We start from the raw sequence: 17420 nt of genomic DNA, 5'->3' as shown, positions 1-17420 counted from the left end.
GTCTAGCCTTAATTTAAAGCTATGTCACTTCTGATTTGGCAGTGATCGTAACAGCAAAGATGTCACGTTTTTTTCCCGTTCTTTTCTTCCTTCACGGTACTGGTTCGAGCCTGCCTTTCTACTACCACTTTTTTTTTTTTTTGCTCAACACACACCTCCAATGCCGGGCACCCATGCTAGTATATATATACACAAAGAATGTCCCCAAAAATTTGGCGTCATTTTAAAAGTCAATATCTTGGAAACTACTCAGTTTATTTTAATGAAACTGCACAAACTTTATGCTCAACATCATAAGTTTTCTTAGTTAGCATTTCAAAGAAAATAAAAACAAAGATTCGTAGATTCTATGATCGATTTCATAATTTTCACAAATGTTAAATATGAGCACCGCCTGTGACTTTGCATACATCAAGTCAGTAATCAAACTTGTGCTAAAAATGCTGGGGCATGTCTTTGATAACATTCTCTAGTGCGGCATTGATTCTTTGCTTAAGTTCTTCAACGTTAGCAGGAAGAAGGGGGATATAGACGAGTCCTTTTACATATCCTCAGAGGAAAAAGTCAAATGACGTCAAATTTTCTTGGACCACCCTATATATATACATATAGAGGAATCAGTAAAGAGAAAATGAAGGTATAAAAACTATATAGTAATATATATAGATGTATTCATTACATCAATTGCGTATTTGGGTAAAAAAGGATCTCTTTATACCATGGTATTTCGAAACCTAATGCTTCTCATCAGAAGATTAGAGAAGATGCTAGGTAATATAATGGGAATGCAACGTCTAGCGATAGTTTCATTAGGAGTGAAATAAATTATTGAGGTTGTTTGGGGGAACTATATTTATCTCTATTATAAAGGAGGAGTGTAGTTTGCAATATATAATGTAAGTAGGTTTATAGCATGTCTATCATAGTGAGTTTAATGTATGTGACCATAAAATCCTTAAGTAATATGGTTAAGCTTAACCATGGAAACGTAAAGGGCTAGATAAATATATTAAATTTATAACTTAAAATATTGCAGCATTAAGAATTTTTTAAAAATTCAATTTATAACATGTCTCTCAATAACGAATTGATTATAAATCAATTCTTTATTGAGAAACATGGGGTACTTACGGGAAAGACCACAGGAAGGTTGCCAACATCCTAAGTGAAAGTAATTTTTGTGGAACGAGCTAGATTAAAATTTTGAACACCCAGCTCGTCAGTCGTTATGAATCTGAAGATTTTGTTGCTGGCATTGGTTTCCCCAATATTTTTCTAGTCAAAATTCTTTCTTGAAAGACATAGGGTCTTCACGAGAAGACCCACATAAAGGTTGCGAACATCTTTAGTGAAAGTGATTTTTGTGGAACAAGCTGGATTGGAACTTGGTACATCCATTTCATCAGTCCGTGTTATTAACCACTAGACTATCGTCATTTCCCATGAGAGAATATTGATAATTGTTTTCGTTTTTTCCTCTAAGTAAATAATGATTTTGTTTCCTAATCTGAACAAATGCTTTCGTCTCCATGCAGAGATACAAAAAAAAAAACAACATTTTTTTCCCATTAATTTGGTAAGGATGGAAATGATTAATTGCTAGACATTATACAAATACAATTACCAAAACTCTTGAACACCTTTGCCACAAGAGAATTTTTTTCCACTTGCCCCCCCCCCCCCCAAAAAAAGAAGAAAGTCTATTTGTGAGGAAAGCTATAACAGGTATCGATAACCATTAGTCGAGTCTAATACCTTTCAATCAATTATTGATTAACGACAATTGATGCGTGATTTACCTGCAAAAGAACTTTAGTCTCATTACCATTGGGTAATGTATTTCCTTCAGATATACGCATTACGTGTTTCCTGTCTGTTAATGGTGGCCATTGTGAATTCAGTTTGACTAATGTCGCACCTGCTGACATCAAAGAAAGAGTCAATTTTGCTTTATTTAAAACATTTTGGATTCCATAAACGGATTCTAAATGATTTTATCAGTGTGTTAAGTATTAATTGTTTCTTTAGCTATTTAGTTTTTAGGCATATCAACCCTTTCGTATCATTTAATGTTGAATCCCATTATTTTGGCAAAAGTTTATTTTACTTCAATTCTTAATCTCTTTAAATATTTATTCATGGTGTGTGCCTTAACAAGCTATGAACTATTATATAGGTAGTAATGATGAGACAATTCCGATAGTTTTCTTGATAACAGCTGATTCTGTTATATATTCCCAATTTAGATACAATAACTGATTCTAATTCCAATTCTTAAATCTTTAAATATTTAACTGAACTTTTTTAATTTTTAGATTACCGTAAAAAACTTGTGATATGTGTATATATTTTTACAAATGTAAAAATACACATGATTGGAGGGTGATCTATTGATTTTAGTTTTACTGGTAGTTTAAAAGCAATAAATATTTGTCATTGGTACCAGCATTAGTAAATTAAGCTTGAAAATTTTTAAAGAATCGTTTTTAGTATCGGAAAATAGGCACACTTGTTTCTAATACCCCAAAAAGTTCTCATTTTCCCGATTCCAATTTATCATCCCAACACTAATAGGTAATTTAATAGCTCTAATAATACATGACTGTTCTGGGAATTAACAAGGCCATTAAGAAAATGAAATCTTATTTAATAAAAGGTGTGTCTGAAGGCTTGTCAATGCAGGAATTATTCATTCGTTGTAAATAGATAAATAAATACAATCCAATAGTTAAAATAAATATTCATTTATTTTACCTGACTGTAGATGTTAAATTCCTCAAATATTTTTGGATGCAACATCCATTTTCAAGAGGTAGAAAATGTATGCCCACTTTTTAGGCTGTCGTTTCTGGCTTAATTTAAAATCTTATTTGCTTTTAGTTTTTCTTCTCTATCATTAGAGCCTTATATAATGCCATAATTTTACAATATTTCGGGGTTATGACCCCTTTTTGTTAAATGTTTCTATTTCTTTACCTCAGGTGTATATTCACTGGTTGTGAAATTGCTACTTTTGAGGATTGCTGAAAGTCAAACTCAAAACGTATGATTTAAGAAAATCTGTACCATGCAAACGTTATGAAATCTATTTGAAAATAATGTCGTGTTTGGCGTTTGTTAAACTAGCCTGGGTGGCCGGCGTTGTCCAGATGTTTGTTGGTGTGTGTTGAGCAAAAAAAAAAAAAAAAGGTGGATGTAGGCACACAGGCTCAAACCTGTACCACAAAAGAAGAAAAGAACGTGAAAAAAAACGTGACGTCTTTGCTATTGCGCCAATCGCCAAACCGGAAGTGACGTATGTTTAAATTAAGGCTAGTCAATCGAAAAGCGGGGGATGGCTTTCGAAAATATTGGCGAAAAAGGCGAACCCTCCCTGTAGAAAAGTGCCCAGTTGGGGGTGAAGGAATTAATGTTTTTAACCAATTTTTCGATATTTGTCATCCAAAGGGTCAAGCTTGAAAAGCATACTGATCTCCTGAAAATCTGTCTTCACAGTCGAAAGTTTTAGGTAGATGTACATACATACATACATACATTTAAACAGACAGGTGAAATTATATTATAAATTTCGCCTTTTATTTGATGAGTAACTCATTTCCGTTATGTTTGTCTTTGTTTTAAATAATTTTAAAAGGCACAAGTAATTTTCAGTTCTGAATTGTTTAGATGAGGTATGATTGTTTGTATTATTTGGATTAATGGGACAATTGTTCTTATTTTGAGTGTTATCTGCAATACCTTAGCTGTGAACTTCTTCAAGGGTATAAGTCACCATGTTTGACAAAGGAGAAACAAAGAGTTAACTCTATGCTTCCAAGGTTTCGTATTTTTGGTTCTTGTTGAACGTAAATTTACAAAAAAAAAAAAAATGACTTTATAATTTTTTTTTTTTTTCATTTTGTAAATTTACTTTTAACTAGAACCAAAAATATAAAACCTCAGAAGTGTAGAATTAACCCTCTTTGCCAAACATGGCGGCACCTGAAAAAAGCTGATGGTTGCATCAGCCGAAATATTATACAGATATCACTCTAGCTGAGAACAATTGTCCAATTAATCCAAATACACGCAAGTAATTTGTTTTCGTATTCCAAAAATCCGATCTTTTCAAAATTTACTCTGATTAATTTTATGTCATATAAATAAAATTTTGATGTCCAGCCGACCTTTTTGTAGTATAAGTAATAGTGCAAGTCAATTACTAAATACATATAATATTTCTTCTGTAGTCTCCACCCCTCACGATTGAGTAATAAAATATATACTCAATACAAAATATAGAAATGTATTTACAAAGAAAACAAAATGCTGTATAACAAATTGTTTTTTAAGTATTCAAATTTTTCTCTTGTTTTATCTGATTATGTTTAAAGTGTCCGTTTATTATGTAAGGAGATTTTTGTGAATAAATTTTTTGTTACAAAGATTAGCTTTTCTTTGTTTGCATTTCCGCCCACTATCTATCTGGGCCTAAATCTAAAGGCAGATTCCATGAACAAAGCTTCATTCCTTAAATTGCCCGCCTGTGAAACTCTGTTCTGCTTTCCATCTGACTACAATACGGTCGTCTGCAAGTTCAATGTAAACAAGTTCATGTTAATTAAATAATCAAATTATATCTGATCTCCACCACTAACAATTTGGCCTTCGGGACAAGATCAAAATGTAGTATCTGTTCTTCAGATGCTGCACTTCAATTTCTTGTTCTCTGTCAGTGGAAGAGAAATTCTTCACGACTGAGACAATTTTTATTTTTGTTCCTTTTCTCCACGTTAAAAAACGACCCTAGTGTCTAACTCTGTCCCGTGGGGAGGCATTGTAAATAGGAAAAATTACTATGCTATTGTCCTGGCGACCACCATATATTATCTTCAAGTGGCCTTCAGGCCTTGATAAGTGGCAATTCCCTTGGGTAAAACAAAAAACAAAATAAAAACTAGAAAGCATTTTTAGTGTATTTTTTCCAAGTAGTATTAGTTCATTTTGTAATAGTTGTATTTTGCATGATTATAATTCAATTGAAGGAAGTTTGTTTGAAGTATTGTTTAATTTTTATATCTGTTTAAATAACTTCTATATATTATGTAATGACTTCTATAAGCGTTATACAATAACCTTTATAAGTGTTATACGATAACTTCTATATGTGTTATATATTGGAACCCTACGCCAGTAAATAGCAATTGAGTTACCTTGTGTGGATTTTGGCGAAGGTCACATTAGTACCTGTTAGGATAACCTTACTGGAAATGTAACCAATGGCATGATTAAAGCAGGGGTCAAAGATTAGACTTTCCTAGAAAAAACAGGTGATACGAGATGACGTCAAGTGTTTGGGTGAACGAACAGAGAGTTTCTGGTTAGTTGCCTGTTAGAAGTTAAGCAAATGGGATGTGCAAATAAGGTGGATAATCTAAGTAAATGTTGACCTGAGACTCTGTTTCGTACGTTGCCTATTCTTAAGACAGAGGTAGGAGAATTAAGTAAGAAAATAATTAGTAAAGTGGGCTCTCCCTCCATGAACAAACTTTCTCTTCTGATATGAAAGTGAGAACACGTGCATGTGCAATCTACGCATTCATGAGAACAAACATGTGCAATTGATTGTGGTGTTTTGTGTGCTTTGTTTTATTTTAAGTTTTTATACTTGTGAATCCATGTGTGTCCTCGTCGACATCTGCTAATATCTGAAATGAGATGACAAATCCAAAAGATAAAATGAAAGGATAGAAATCCATGGCACAAACTTTGGAGTCTACAATGTTGTCAAGCGCTGTAGCGTCGGGTCTTATTACAGCTGCAAAATGCTGGATGTTTTGCTTTAGGTTGGATTGTGTGCATAACAATGCATACATAGATTCAATAAAGTCTGGAACGAATGTGTGCAGTTGTATGTGTGTGTGAAGAAGCTGAGGGAATGTGTCTCACATACCTTGGATTTTGTGCATGCATTATGTGTTTGCTTCCAGTGGGGTGGGGAAAAGAAAACCGTCATCTCTTTGTGTTTCAGCTTTTACACTCCTGATTTTTATGCCACTTAACGTGGTGTAACATCTTTGGTTCAGTTTTAAAGGCACGCCAATTATTTTGACCCCAGCACACAGACTTAGGGTCATGCGTACACCCGTATGATATGATATCTCTAAGATGACGCCACCTGTGTGCACCTGCTTAGAGAAGAGTAAGAGACTTTACTACCAACGGCGGCTACTCGACTGGTTCCCCATCAAGCTCATCGGGTGACTCCAGTTGGGTTTAGGCAAATTTAATTGTCTATTAGATTTTTCCGGATCTCCAATTCAGATGGTTAGAAGCAAAGCATGCACAAATACAGGGCAAAAATTCATGGAACAATAAGAAGCATGAGGTAGCAATATAGTTTGTTTATATATATATGTGAGATTTTAATTTTTTTATGAACAACAAAAACAATAACCAAGAAATAAAAGCACCAAAAAGTTAAACGATAATGAGGGGAAAAAACAGTCGCCATTACTCCCAGAGAAAAGTGTGTGTGTGTGTGTGGGGGGGGGTAATTCCGAGATGGAATCAACAGTTTGCCGAAAGAGACATTTGCAGACACGGTCGACTCAGATGCCAGGTTGCGAACAATATAAGTTTCTTTTTGGTGGGGGGAGAGATGAAGAGAATTTCACAAACTTGCTTCTCATGCAAATCCAATTTTATACTTCTTTAGTGAATCGTGCAGGCAAGAAATATCCTTTTTCTTTTTCATGTTATTTCTACCTCTTGGTGACATGCGACCATGTAACATTTTAAAGTTTTATTTTCTTCAATGTTTTTGACTTTATGGAGCCCAGCGAAATGCATTCATCGCTTCCAATAGCCAACTCAGACTCCCCTTTTCTTTCTCTTTCTCTCTCTCTCTCTCTCGGCTGCCCCTGATATCCCCTACGTGCTCTGACTACCCCATATCATGGTGATCGGCCTTGCATCAATTCTAAAAATAGCCAGTCACCAACCGATGCCACTGACACCCCATGACGCTGCAATTGTCTGAATTTTTTTCCACCCTGCTATGGACTTACGTCCACTGCTCGACGATTGGGTTTTTCCTTTTTTTTTTTCTCCCCAACCTCCACTCCCAGCGTTTTTCGGGCTTAAGACCGTGACAGTGGCAAAAACGGAGATAATTAACTGAGCGCCCTCTGGTGTAAGAATGTGTAAATGAGTGTGTGGAAAGAATAGGTAATGCTGCATTGTTGCCATTTGACACAAATCGAATCAAAACCAAATCTCAAGAATCAGGGCCTCTCTATAAAAATTTGATTGAAAACCTTGTTTGTTTGACTAGCAAGTTTGTTGTCAACTTGGTGAAAATCAAACTTTTCATACAAATGAAATGCAAACCATTCTCTTTGGATGAAGAGATGACACATCTCACATCCCAATACGATGAAAACGGTCGAAGTTGAATGAAAATTCCATTTTTTCCTACCTCCTCCACTTCCATCTTATTTTTGTGTTGCAATCAGGCAAGCAACTTTATTTCCTGTAATTCTGGTCATTTTCCTTGGTTTCATCAGCATCTTTTCTGCTAAGACTATTCTTGAAAAATCTGCTAATTACTCTGATTATTTTAATTAGAGTAACAAAGAACAATAATCTAAGATTTCGAAATTAGGAGAAAGCAAGAAGGGTGATGGAGAGGAGACGGATAGAGGAAAAGGAAAGAAAGGTGATATAGAAAGAAAAGAAAGGCCTAGAGAGAAAACAAGAGAGACAAAGAAAGTAAAAGAAGACGTATAAATATATATTTGAGAGAGAGAGTTGAGGAGGAGGGAGAAGGGATGAGACAGAAAATCAGTTTGTTGTCTATTGATGCCATTCATGGATTGCAATATGTAATTAACAAATTCAAATCCATCTTTAATAATGCGTTCTCATTGAAACCTAATATGCAGAAGCCATATTGTTCAGAAAATCGTTGCAAAATTGAGGTGTTGTAAAATAAGGCAGCGAAGATTATTATTTTAATGAATAAGGTAAGGGTGTTCCTATTTACTTGCCTCCCCATGAGGGCAAAGTAAGGCAAAAAATTACGGTTTTTGATGTGGAGTAAAATTCAGCTCACCAAAACGGGCCTGTTTGGGTCAAGACAAGAATTAAAATCACCTCAGAATTCTCCTTCACTGACCGAGAATAGAAAAAGACAAGAATTAAAATCACCTCAGAATTCTCCTTCACTGACCGAGAATAGAAAAAGATGATGAAGTGTAGCATCCGAACACATACTACATTTTGTTCCTGGTTAAAAGACCAAGAAATCAAAGTGAATTGTAGGATAATAGGACCCATTCTCTCCATTAGATAAGTGGAAACTGTTGAGGGGCACAATGTGTATTGTAGGTGGCAGTTATTATATCAGAGATTCCCTTACTCCAGACTAGTTGCCCTACCAAGGCTTGAGAGTCCAGTCTAACCTATTTCACCTAAAGCTGCAGGAAGGATATATGAACTTACATCTTTCTAACGGTATCAATGAAAATATAGAAGTGTGTGTGATGCTATGGTTACCAGTGCACATTGCACTCGGTTGCCAAGTTCATGTTTTGTTGGGGTTGTTTTTTTTTTTTGTTTTTTCTTGTTTTTTTTTTTTACACAGGAGTCACCACTTATCAAGGCTCAGAGGCCACTCGAGGATAAACGTTAATAAGCGTACAGTGGTCAATGGGACAATGTCATAATAATTGTTAGTAATGGAAATTTGGTAAATTGGATTACTTAAGGGGAATATATATATATATATATATATATATATATATATATATATATATATATATATATAATCGATAGATTATAGGTCGCTGAGTAAGGTTGAAAGATCGGTCCACTAACACATGCATGGTGTTACTGGCTTTCATCTTCGCCTGTCTTTATCAAACTCTTCTTTTTCTAGCTTTCTTACGGTCTCTACCCATTTATTGTTAGAGGGGTATTAGGTTTTTTTTAACATTTGTGAAAATGTTATAATGGAAAAAACCTAGCACCCCTCTAACAATAAATGGGTAGAGACCGTAAGAAAGCTAGAGAAAGGAGAGTTTGATAAAGACAGGCGAAGATGAAAGTCAGTAACTCCATGCATGTTTTAGTGGACCGATCTTTCAACCTTACTCATCGACCTATAATCTATCGATCATATATGTATTCCCCTTAAGTAATCCAATTTACCAAATTTGTTTTTAAAATGTTAGAACCATGTTATAGATTTTATTGCAATTTACTTTACTATTATTATGCTTTTAATATGATTTTCAACACTATTTGATCATTCATCCATCCCACTACCCCAAAAAACATTTGTACCAACTGATTTTTTTTCTGATTATACTAACTCCAACAACCCTGAGTACGACACAAAATTACATTTAGTGTAGCGTAATCATGTTGACACGCTAGTTCTAATTAGTTCACCAAAGTTAAGCAATGGTGAGCTTGATTAATATCAGATGGGTAATCATTTAGTAATACTAAGCGCCGGATGAGTATGTGAAAAGAGAGTGATATCTCCCAATAAAAAAAAGACTTTGTGAAAATCATTTCACCGGAACAGGATACATATGTGACTGGGGACTGCTTGTGAACTTGATATTCCTTAAAAACCTTCTCCTCCAGAGAAAGCCAGCTTAACCCACCTAGGGTGCATGCCACACCAAGATTCAGTGTGAGATGCAAATTTGTGGGATTTAGGGAGTGTTGAGTCACCTCTGAGTTGATATTATTTCCAGCTTCACTCAGATCCACAATGCGATGCCTCTATTCAGTATCAAAAGACAATAGCCACCACTGTAAGTGTAGCTTCGCATGTAATTTTGAAGCAAGGGTTGTGCAATCACCAACCACAACTTTCCTAAATCGGTACTGCTTGGGTCCAGTGGCAGAGAGGGGCCCAAGACTAACTGGAAGCAATGCCAAGATAAACGAAGAGCACACACAGCACCTGAAATTCTCAAATGGTCACCCATTTTAGTACTGAGCAGGCTCGATGTTGCTTAACTTTGGTGATCTGATGGGAAGCGGTGTGTGAGCCTTATTTTGCTGTATAACTCATATCCAGAATGATTATAGTTGTGAGGATCCCATCTATGCGTTAAACAGAATCGGTGACAGACTTTTTATTCACAAAATATACGCCTACAAAGCAAATTAATCTATAAAAGATTCGTATATGAAAATATGCATTTATAATATGAATAAATATTTGATGGCATCAAACACTTGAAACATGAAAGAGTAAGCTGTATTGCAGCTGTGTCAAGAATATGGCAGTGAATTCTGGGCCCTCAGCCAGCCTCTTCTCACCTGATTAAACCGATTTGTGATGCGAAAACTGACTAAATCCAACGCATCAGATTAGACGATTTAATGAAAGCACAAGATTTTCCCAGCATATAAGTTATCTATTTATCTGTTGTGCTGGTGTGGTCGTGTGGAATGTCCATCGTTCTGGATAAACCGTTGGAAAAGCATGGATGTCTTGAATCGCAGAAAGTTTGCCAGGCCAAGGAAAACTTGAAAGTAAGTGATTGGATAAGACCGCACAGAGTGGAATTTGGAGACAGTTGACCTGCTGACCTGTGAGAACTGGGGAGGGAGTGAGCTTGTGAAATATCAGAAAACATAAAAAAAAACTGGAAAGAGTTGATGTGCAAACAAAGCAAACCATTTTGTGGAATGTATCCCTTTTTGGTTGTATACTTCTATATTTGCTATCAACTCTGGCAAGTCACAATTTAGAGAAGCTTGATTGCCAGCGAAACTATACAAGGTCTGGATAAAGTGCCGCACATTTGATACTGCAAAAGGAACTTTTATTGGTCCCCCGACAAAGGAGGGATTGCACCTAGTAATTCACTCTCGTTCATCCGTTTGTCTGTTTGTTCACACTTTGCTCGATAACCACGCCTTGGATTTTTAAATTTTGCACAAACATTAGTCATGGTGAAAGTAAATTTTTGCCAGAACGGATTTTCTGGGATAACTATGATTCCCCCCCCCCCCCGTGGGGATTATCATAGGGGTAAAATTACTCCCAAATCGTTCATCCGTTCATTTGTTTGTATTTTTCTCAATAACCATGCTTTGGATTTTTTAAAAGAATTCGCACTAAAATTAATCATGGTGAAAGTAAAGTTTTGTCAGAACCGATTTTCCATGATAACTCTGGTTGCCCCCCCCCCCCCTCTCTGGGGGCCATTATCGCCAAATCGTTCATCTGTTTGCACTTTTCTCAATAATCATGCCTTGGATTTTTTTTTTTTTTTTTTTTTTTTTTTTTTGAAAATTTTTGAAATTTTGTGCAAGCAGTCATGGTGAAAGTAAATTTTTCACTTGTGGAGAGGAACCCCAAATGCTCGGCTTGTTATGAATGCATTTTTTTTTTAAAGCTCCTTACATCAAGTGGCTTCATACCTTGTCTGTAATGAGATCCATAAAAAAGGAGTTTAAGAGAAGTTCGGTTACCAGCAAAACAACATAAAGTCAGGACAAAGTGGCATACATTTGATACTGCTAAAGGAACACTTATTAATGTTAATCGTTATACAAAACCATTTGAAAATTAGTTCAATCTACGATGTCCTTAAGTTGTATCAGCTGAATGAAGCCAATCCTCTGGTGAAATATGCAAATCAGATGAATTGTTTATAAAAAAAAAAATTCTTTTCTATGTTTTTCCTTTTGTTTTTTTTTCTCACCATCTTTTTTTTTTTATCAGCTTTGTATGCATTACAAGTTTCGTTAGTGGCTGCATTTACAAAGAACGTATTCTACTTTTTGATTAAATGCATAACTTTTAAGTAAAGTAAAAGTATAGGGGTTTGAGTATAGTTGAGGATAACCCAAAAGCTCCCTTTTCATTAGTTACTATATCAAGGTGTAGGGGAGAGAATTACTCTTTTCTTGGATTGCTCCACTTATCTTGGAACCTCGCCTTATAATGCTGAGTGTTTAGAAAAATACCATTTTTTTTTTTTAGACCTTTGTTATGGCTCAATTGAGCATTTAACCCTGATTTCCCAGCCCATTAGCAAAAACTCTAACCAGTATACCAAAATGGGTTGGTAAAATAACTTTTACTTATAGTTTTTCCTTGGGGTGGGGAGACAAGTATTTTAATGGATAATGCCATAGACTATGTAATTGTGTAAACAACTTTTGCTTCCCTTATTTCGTCCTTTAGTCCTCATATTCTATAAACGATGTTTCTGACAAAGGGAGAAGAACTGCTGTTTTCTAGGTTGGAATCTATCCATCTAACATTTATTGATTGTTTTTGACTTTGATGCATTTGTTTTGTGCTCAAATGAATTTGTTGGAGCGAGATATCAAAAAAAAAAAAAAAAGAGTTCATAGTTATATTATTGGAAAATGTATGAACCTTCCATATTGGTAAAAAAAATAGCAACTTGTATTCAATGTTTTTTTTTTCCTATAGGTATTGTTTCATAATTATATAAATTTAAAAAAATGTTGATATGCCAAGAAACAGACAAGCTAAGACTGTAATCTGAGAATGTTTGCTATCTTGTCAAATGCGTGATCTTTTTTTATAACACAAGCAATTTGTTAAATGAAGGGAAGCACATGTGGGGCTTTTGCCAGTGAGCGGTCAAGAACCAAATCAATGAATAAAAGTCATTCAGTGGCTGATCTTCATTCTTTGATTGTCACTTTTCCATGTGTATCATTCCTTGTATGGTTGCATCGTCTAGTGGCTGTTCATCAGATGTTTAATTTGGGTGAATAAAACTCATGTATGAAACAATAGAGACTTGTTGCAGCTTCAAAGGTTTTATTGGGGAAAGTTCGTTCAGGAGAGGAGAGACCAAAAAGCAGCTAAAGTTAATCCCTTATGTAATTTTTTTTACTTAGCCTTAAAAATGATCAATGAACAGAGTATCAAGGAAATTCATTCAGATTTCTTCATGTCGAGCACGTTTGACCTGCCCGTTTCCTCAACTCAAACTGTGTTAAAACTATGCCCCCGTCCAAACACGTGATGTAATTTTTATCTAATCATGGAACACCTGCCATTCTAGCAAGTTTTATCTATGGAATTAACCTTTGAACCCTCGCCTCAATCATGCTAGGTGCACTGAGTCTATTTTCGTTTGGCACCAGATTAGTCTGACATGTACTTAATGTAACCTTCACCAAAATTCATACTAGTTAACATAATCTCTACTTATTGACATAGGGTCCCAATATATAATAAATGTATGAATGGTAAAAAATAGTAACTTGTGTTCAATGATTCTTTTCTGTTTCGGAATTGAATAAAACATATTGATATGCTATAAAACACAATCTAAGACTTATCAGAAGATGTCTGTTATCACCTTCATCTGTGTTATATATTGTGATCGTATGCCGGTAGGTAGAGATTGAATCAAATAGTATAATTTCGAGAGCGTATCATTTAATTATATTTTCAGTACAGCACGACAGCGAGTGAAATATACTCAGGCACCCAGCGAGTCAAGAAATACAGGTGAAAAGTTAACTCTCTAGAGAAAACAATCTAGACGCGGGTGCTTGGTGATGTAAGAGGTTGGATCATGTATTCAATTGATTCGAGTTTTTTGAAACGGTGTTTTCGAACAATTTATGTCTAAGAGGCGAACAGAACAGTTAGATAAGAATTTTTTTTTTTTTTTTTACACGGTGGTCACCACTTATCAAGGCCCGGAAGCCACTCAGGGATAAGGGTTATTGCAAGTACAGTACGTTAGTGAGGAGATTTAATGAAGTGTTTACTTAAGAGGGTGGTTCATTAGGAATTTGTTAACGTTGGACTTGAAGACATCCAAGTTGTAGTCAGGTGGGAAGCAGGCAGATGGAACAGAGTTCCACAGGCGTGCAGTTCTAAGAAAGAAGCTTTGTTCATGGAATCCACGTTTTGATTTAGGCACAGATAAAGAGTGGGGGAAATTTTTCACAGTGGATTCAGCTAGACGGGTTTTTTTCGTGAAGGATTGGGGGGAGGGGACTAGAGATTGGAGTTCAGACGAGCACCTGCCATGGAAGTAACGATAAAACAAGGGTAGGCTAGCAACGTCTCTTCTGTGGGAGAGAGGTTGCAGGGTAGAGAAAAGGGCATCCCCCACTTAGCCACAAAGTCTATTTTGTACTCTGTCAAGGCAATAATAATTAAGCATAGTTATATGTTGCAAATTAATTACGGACAATTTTTACAAAGGATAATTTTGTGTTTCACCCTTCCTTTGAAGAACATTCCCTATCCAATAAAAGCCTTTAAACTGCCACATTAATCATGTTGACACTCTGGTTCTTGTTAAATCACCGACATTAAATGACGTTTAGCCTGGTCAATACCAGATCAGTGACTATTTGGAAATACCAGGCGCTGTATGTAGGAGGACGTCAATATCTTCCTGCAAAAGCTGCAAAAATTAAATGTCGCCATCTCCTCTGATGGGGATATACATGCGACTGGGGACCGCTTGTGAATTTCATATTCCCATGAAACTTCCTTCTTTGGAGGAAGCCTGGTCAACCTGCCTAGGGTAAGTGTTGCTTCGATACTGTGCGGTTTAAACAGCAGTTTTCTTGTTGTTTCGTGCATGAAATTTGTTTGAGAAAGAGAAATCAAGCCACTGAATAATCAACGATGCAAAGTAACGGCCACACACGAAGCGGGGATGTGGGGGGGGGGAGCAGCGGTAGAAAGAATGAGTACCAAACATATGTAGTAATAAAGACTGTTGTTTGTTGGACGTGTTCTTAATTGAATAACAGTAATAACCCGCGCGGTGCGGGTACTCGTTTGTTGAACGCACAACCAGTAACACATGCATCCCTATGCCCTTCCCCCTTCTCATTTTGTAACGTTGTTTTAACATTGAACACGTTTCTTTGTGTTTATTAAAATATTACAATCTGTACATGGATGCATTAAATGATGCAAGGAAGGACGAATAACATAAAGAATAGATATCTGTATGTATTTTAAAATAGAGTGAGAAAGAGAAGGAAGAAGAGATATTATGACATCACAATGTATTCTGAAATCCCTAGACTTTGTGAAAATTGGAAATTATTTTCTTGTCCAACCTTTAAATTTTTTTTTTCTTTTATTGATCTATTCATTGATCTAATATGCGTGCACCAACATTGACCCGATGGGTCATGAATAGTCTAGTTATGAATTCACTTTTCGGAAATAAACGTATATTTTCTTGTCTTTATTTTCTTGTTTTTATGAAGCAAATTAAAACCTATTGGAGTTTATGAAATGATTTCTTCATTTTAAGTTTTAATATTTTATGTTCTCTTTACAGGATACCAGATGAATACCCGCCCAGCATGCAGAAAATTAAGTTGGATAAGCAGGTAAGGGACCAATTGATACTCCTTCAGTACTCCCCCTCCCCCCTTTTTTTTTTGTAGGGTAGACAGACACAAGTAAAAAAAAAAAAAATTGTACTTCATATGAACAATTTGTGTCTTTGGCTAAGACATAACTAACAATTTTTGTTGTTGTTGTTGTTGTTGTTATAGAAATAATAGAAATTTTAAAAAGTAAACAGAAATCAAAAAAATTAAAATTAGCAAAATATAAATTTAAATCATAAGAATAAAATTAAAAAATATAAATTATAAATAATAAAATAATAATTTAAAAATATAAATAATAAAATAATAAATATAAATAATGTTAAAAATATAAATAATAAAATAATAAATATAAATAAATAATGTTAAAAATATAAATAATAAAATAATAAATATAAATAATGTTAAAAATATAAATAATAAAATAATAAATATAAATAATTTTAAAAATATAAATAATAAAATAATTAAATATCAATTAAATAATTTAAAAAATAAAAATAACAAAATAATTAATAAATATAAATAAAATAATTTTATAAATGTAAATAATAAGATAACAATTAAATAAATATAAATAATAAAATAACTAAATAAATATAAATAAAATAATTAAAAAGTATAAATATAAATAATCAAATAATAACTAAATAAATATAAATAAAATAATTTTAAAAATATAAATATTAGTAATAAAATAACAATTAAATAAATATAAATAATAAAATAATAATTAAATAGATATAAATAAAATCATTTTAAAAATATAAATAATAATTTAAAAATATAAATAATAAAATAAAAATTCAAAAACTATAAATAATAACAAATAATTTTTAAAGAAATAAATATAAATGATAAAAATAATACTTTAAAAATATAAATAAAAATAATAATTTAAAAAAAAATTGGAGTAGATATTTATTTGCTGCCCACATCAGCAAAATGTGGCACAAGGCCGGAAAGTGGGAACCCCGCAGGCTCCCCTAAAGGAGGGGCACTCCTGCAATTTTAAAAATTGCCTGAGTAACCCCGTCGGCATTCCCCGGTCGGGGCGCCTCAGGCAGCAAGCAATAAACTTGCCCCACCGGAAAGCCAATGCAGTTTATTGGAGTATGCAGGAAAAGGCTATAAAATAAGATATGTGAGCAATAATAATGCTTATTGTCAATTAGATTCTGGGGTGGGTGGAAATAGGTAATCACTGTAAGTGTTGCACAATTCTTTTTTTATATTTCTCATCAATAAGCATTAAAAAAATGGGGGAAAAATTACTTAATTTCTGTAAAAACTAACGAAGAAATTAGAAAGACTTGTTTTTTTCTAATTTCTTTGTTAGTTTTTATTTCAACTTATGAGATTGTTTTGAATTCTCATCACCAACTGATATGTCCTCGAAAGGAGTATATTTGTTTGAAGTATCTGAGTGGTATTGGCTACATAATCGCATACTGCAATCTAGTAAGTTGCTTTAATAAGACAGGTGTTTGTGGTAATATGCTTAATCTTATGATTTTAACATCTTTCTCACTCTGCTATACCTGTCTATATTTATGGCTTTCACCAGCCAATCATATTCTTGTGAGGAGAAACTCAGATGTATTCATATTCACTGATATATATATATATATATACAATGAAACTTAGTGCAAGTTTGTTCCCTATGGATTCCAAAATGGTGAGGCGAATTTTAATGACATTTCACACAAATGTAATTCATGTATCTGGCAGTGTTCTTAGATAGGATTTGTATCAGAATCTCTTAGATACATATCAATAACCGAAAAAATCTGATAGAAGTATCGACTATGGCCAAAATTAACACCTTATACAGCCCAACATCACAAGTGGATTTCCAAAGTCTTATTACCGGACAATATATAGCATATAAAAAATTAGGTTCTTTGATATGACAGGGGCGCATTCAAAATTGATGTTTTGTTTAGAACATGACTGAATCATGATATTTGACTTTTTCATTTAAACTTGAATGCAAACTATTATCACCGCACAAGCATAATAGTCAGGCATGTAAAATCAAC

General features: G+C 34.2%; 1 protein-coding gene across 10 annotated transcripts in view; it reads left to right on the top strand.

Moving 5' to 3' along the window:
- LOC145241346 (tubby protein homolog) overlaps window positions 1–17420 on the top strand; it is a 480960-nt gene that overhangs the window by 256711 nt on the left and 206829 nt on the right. For all 10 annotated transcript variants that reach the window (XM_080104210.1, XM_080104207.1, XM_080104202.1 and 7 more), the window contains one exon: window positions 15324–15375. In XM_080104210.1, the coding sequence (XP_079960336.1) occupies window positions 15349–15375 (27 nt within the window). In that variant the 5' untranslated portion in view covers window positions 15324–15348. The remainder of the gene's footprint in view (window positions 1–15323; window positions 15376–17420) is intronic.

The sequence above is a fragment of the Euprymna scolopes genome, chromosome 20 (assembly GCF_053919585.1).
Source record: "Euprymna scolopes isolate OS-2025 chromosome 20, ASM5391958v1, whole genome shotgun sequence".
NCBI lineage: Eukaryota > Metazoa > Mollusca > Cephalopoda > Sepiida > Sepiolidae > Euprymna > Euprymna scolopes.
The sequence above is the reverse complement of the archived record's forward strand: the minus strand, read 5'-3'. Positions and strand labels throughout refer to the sequence as shown.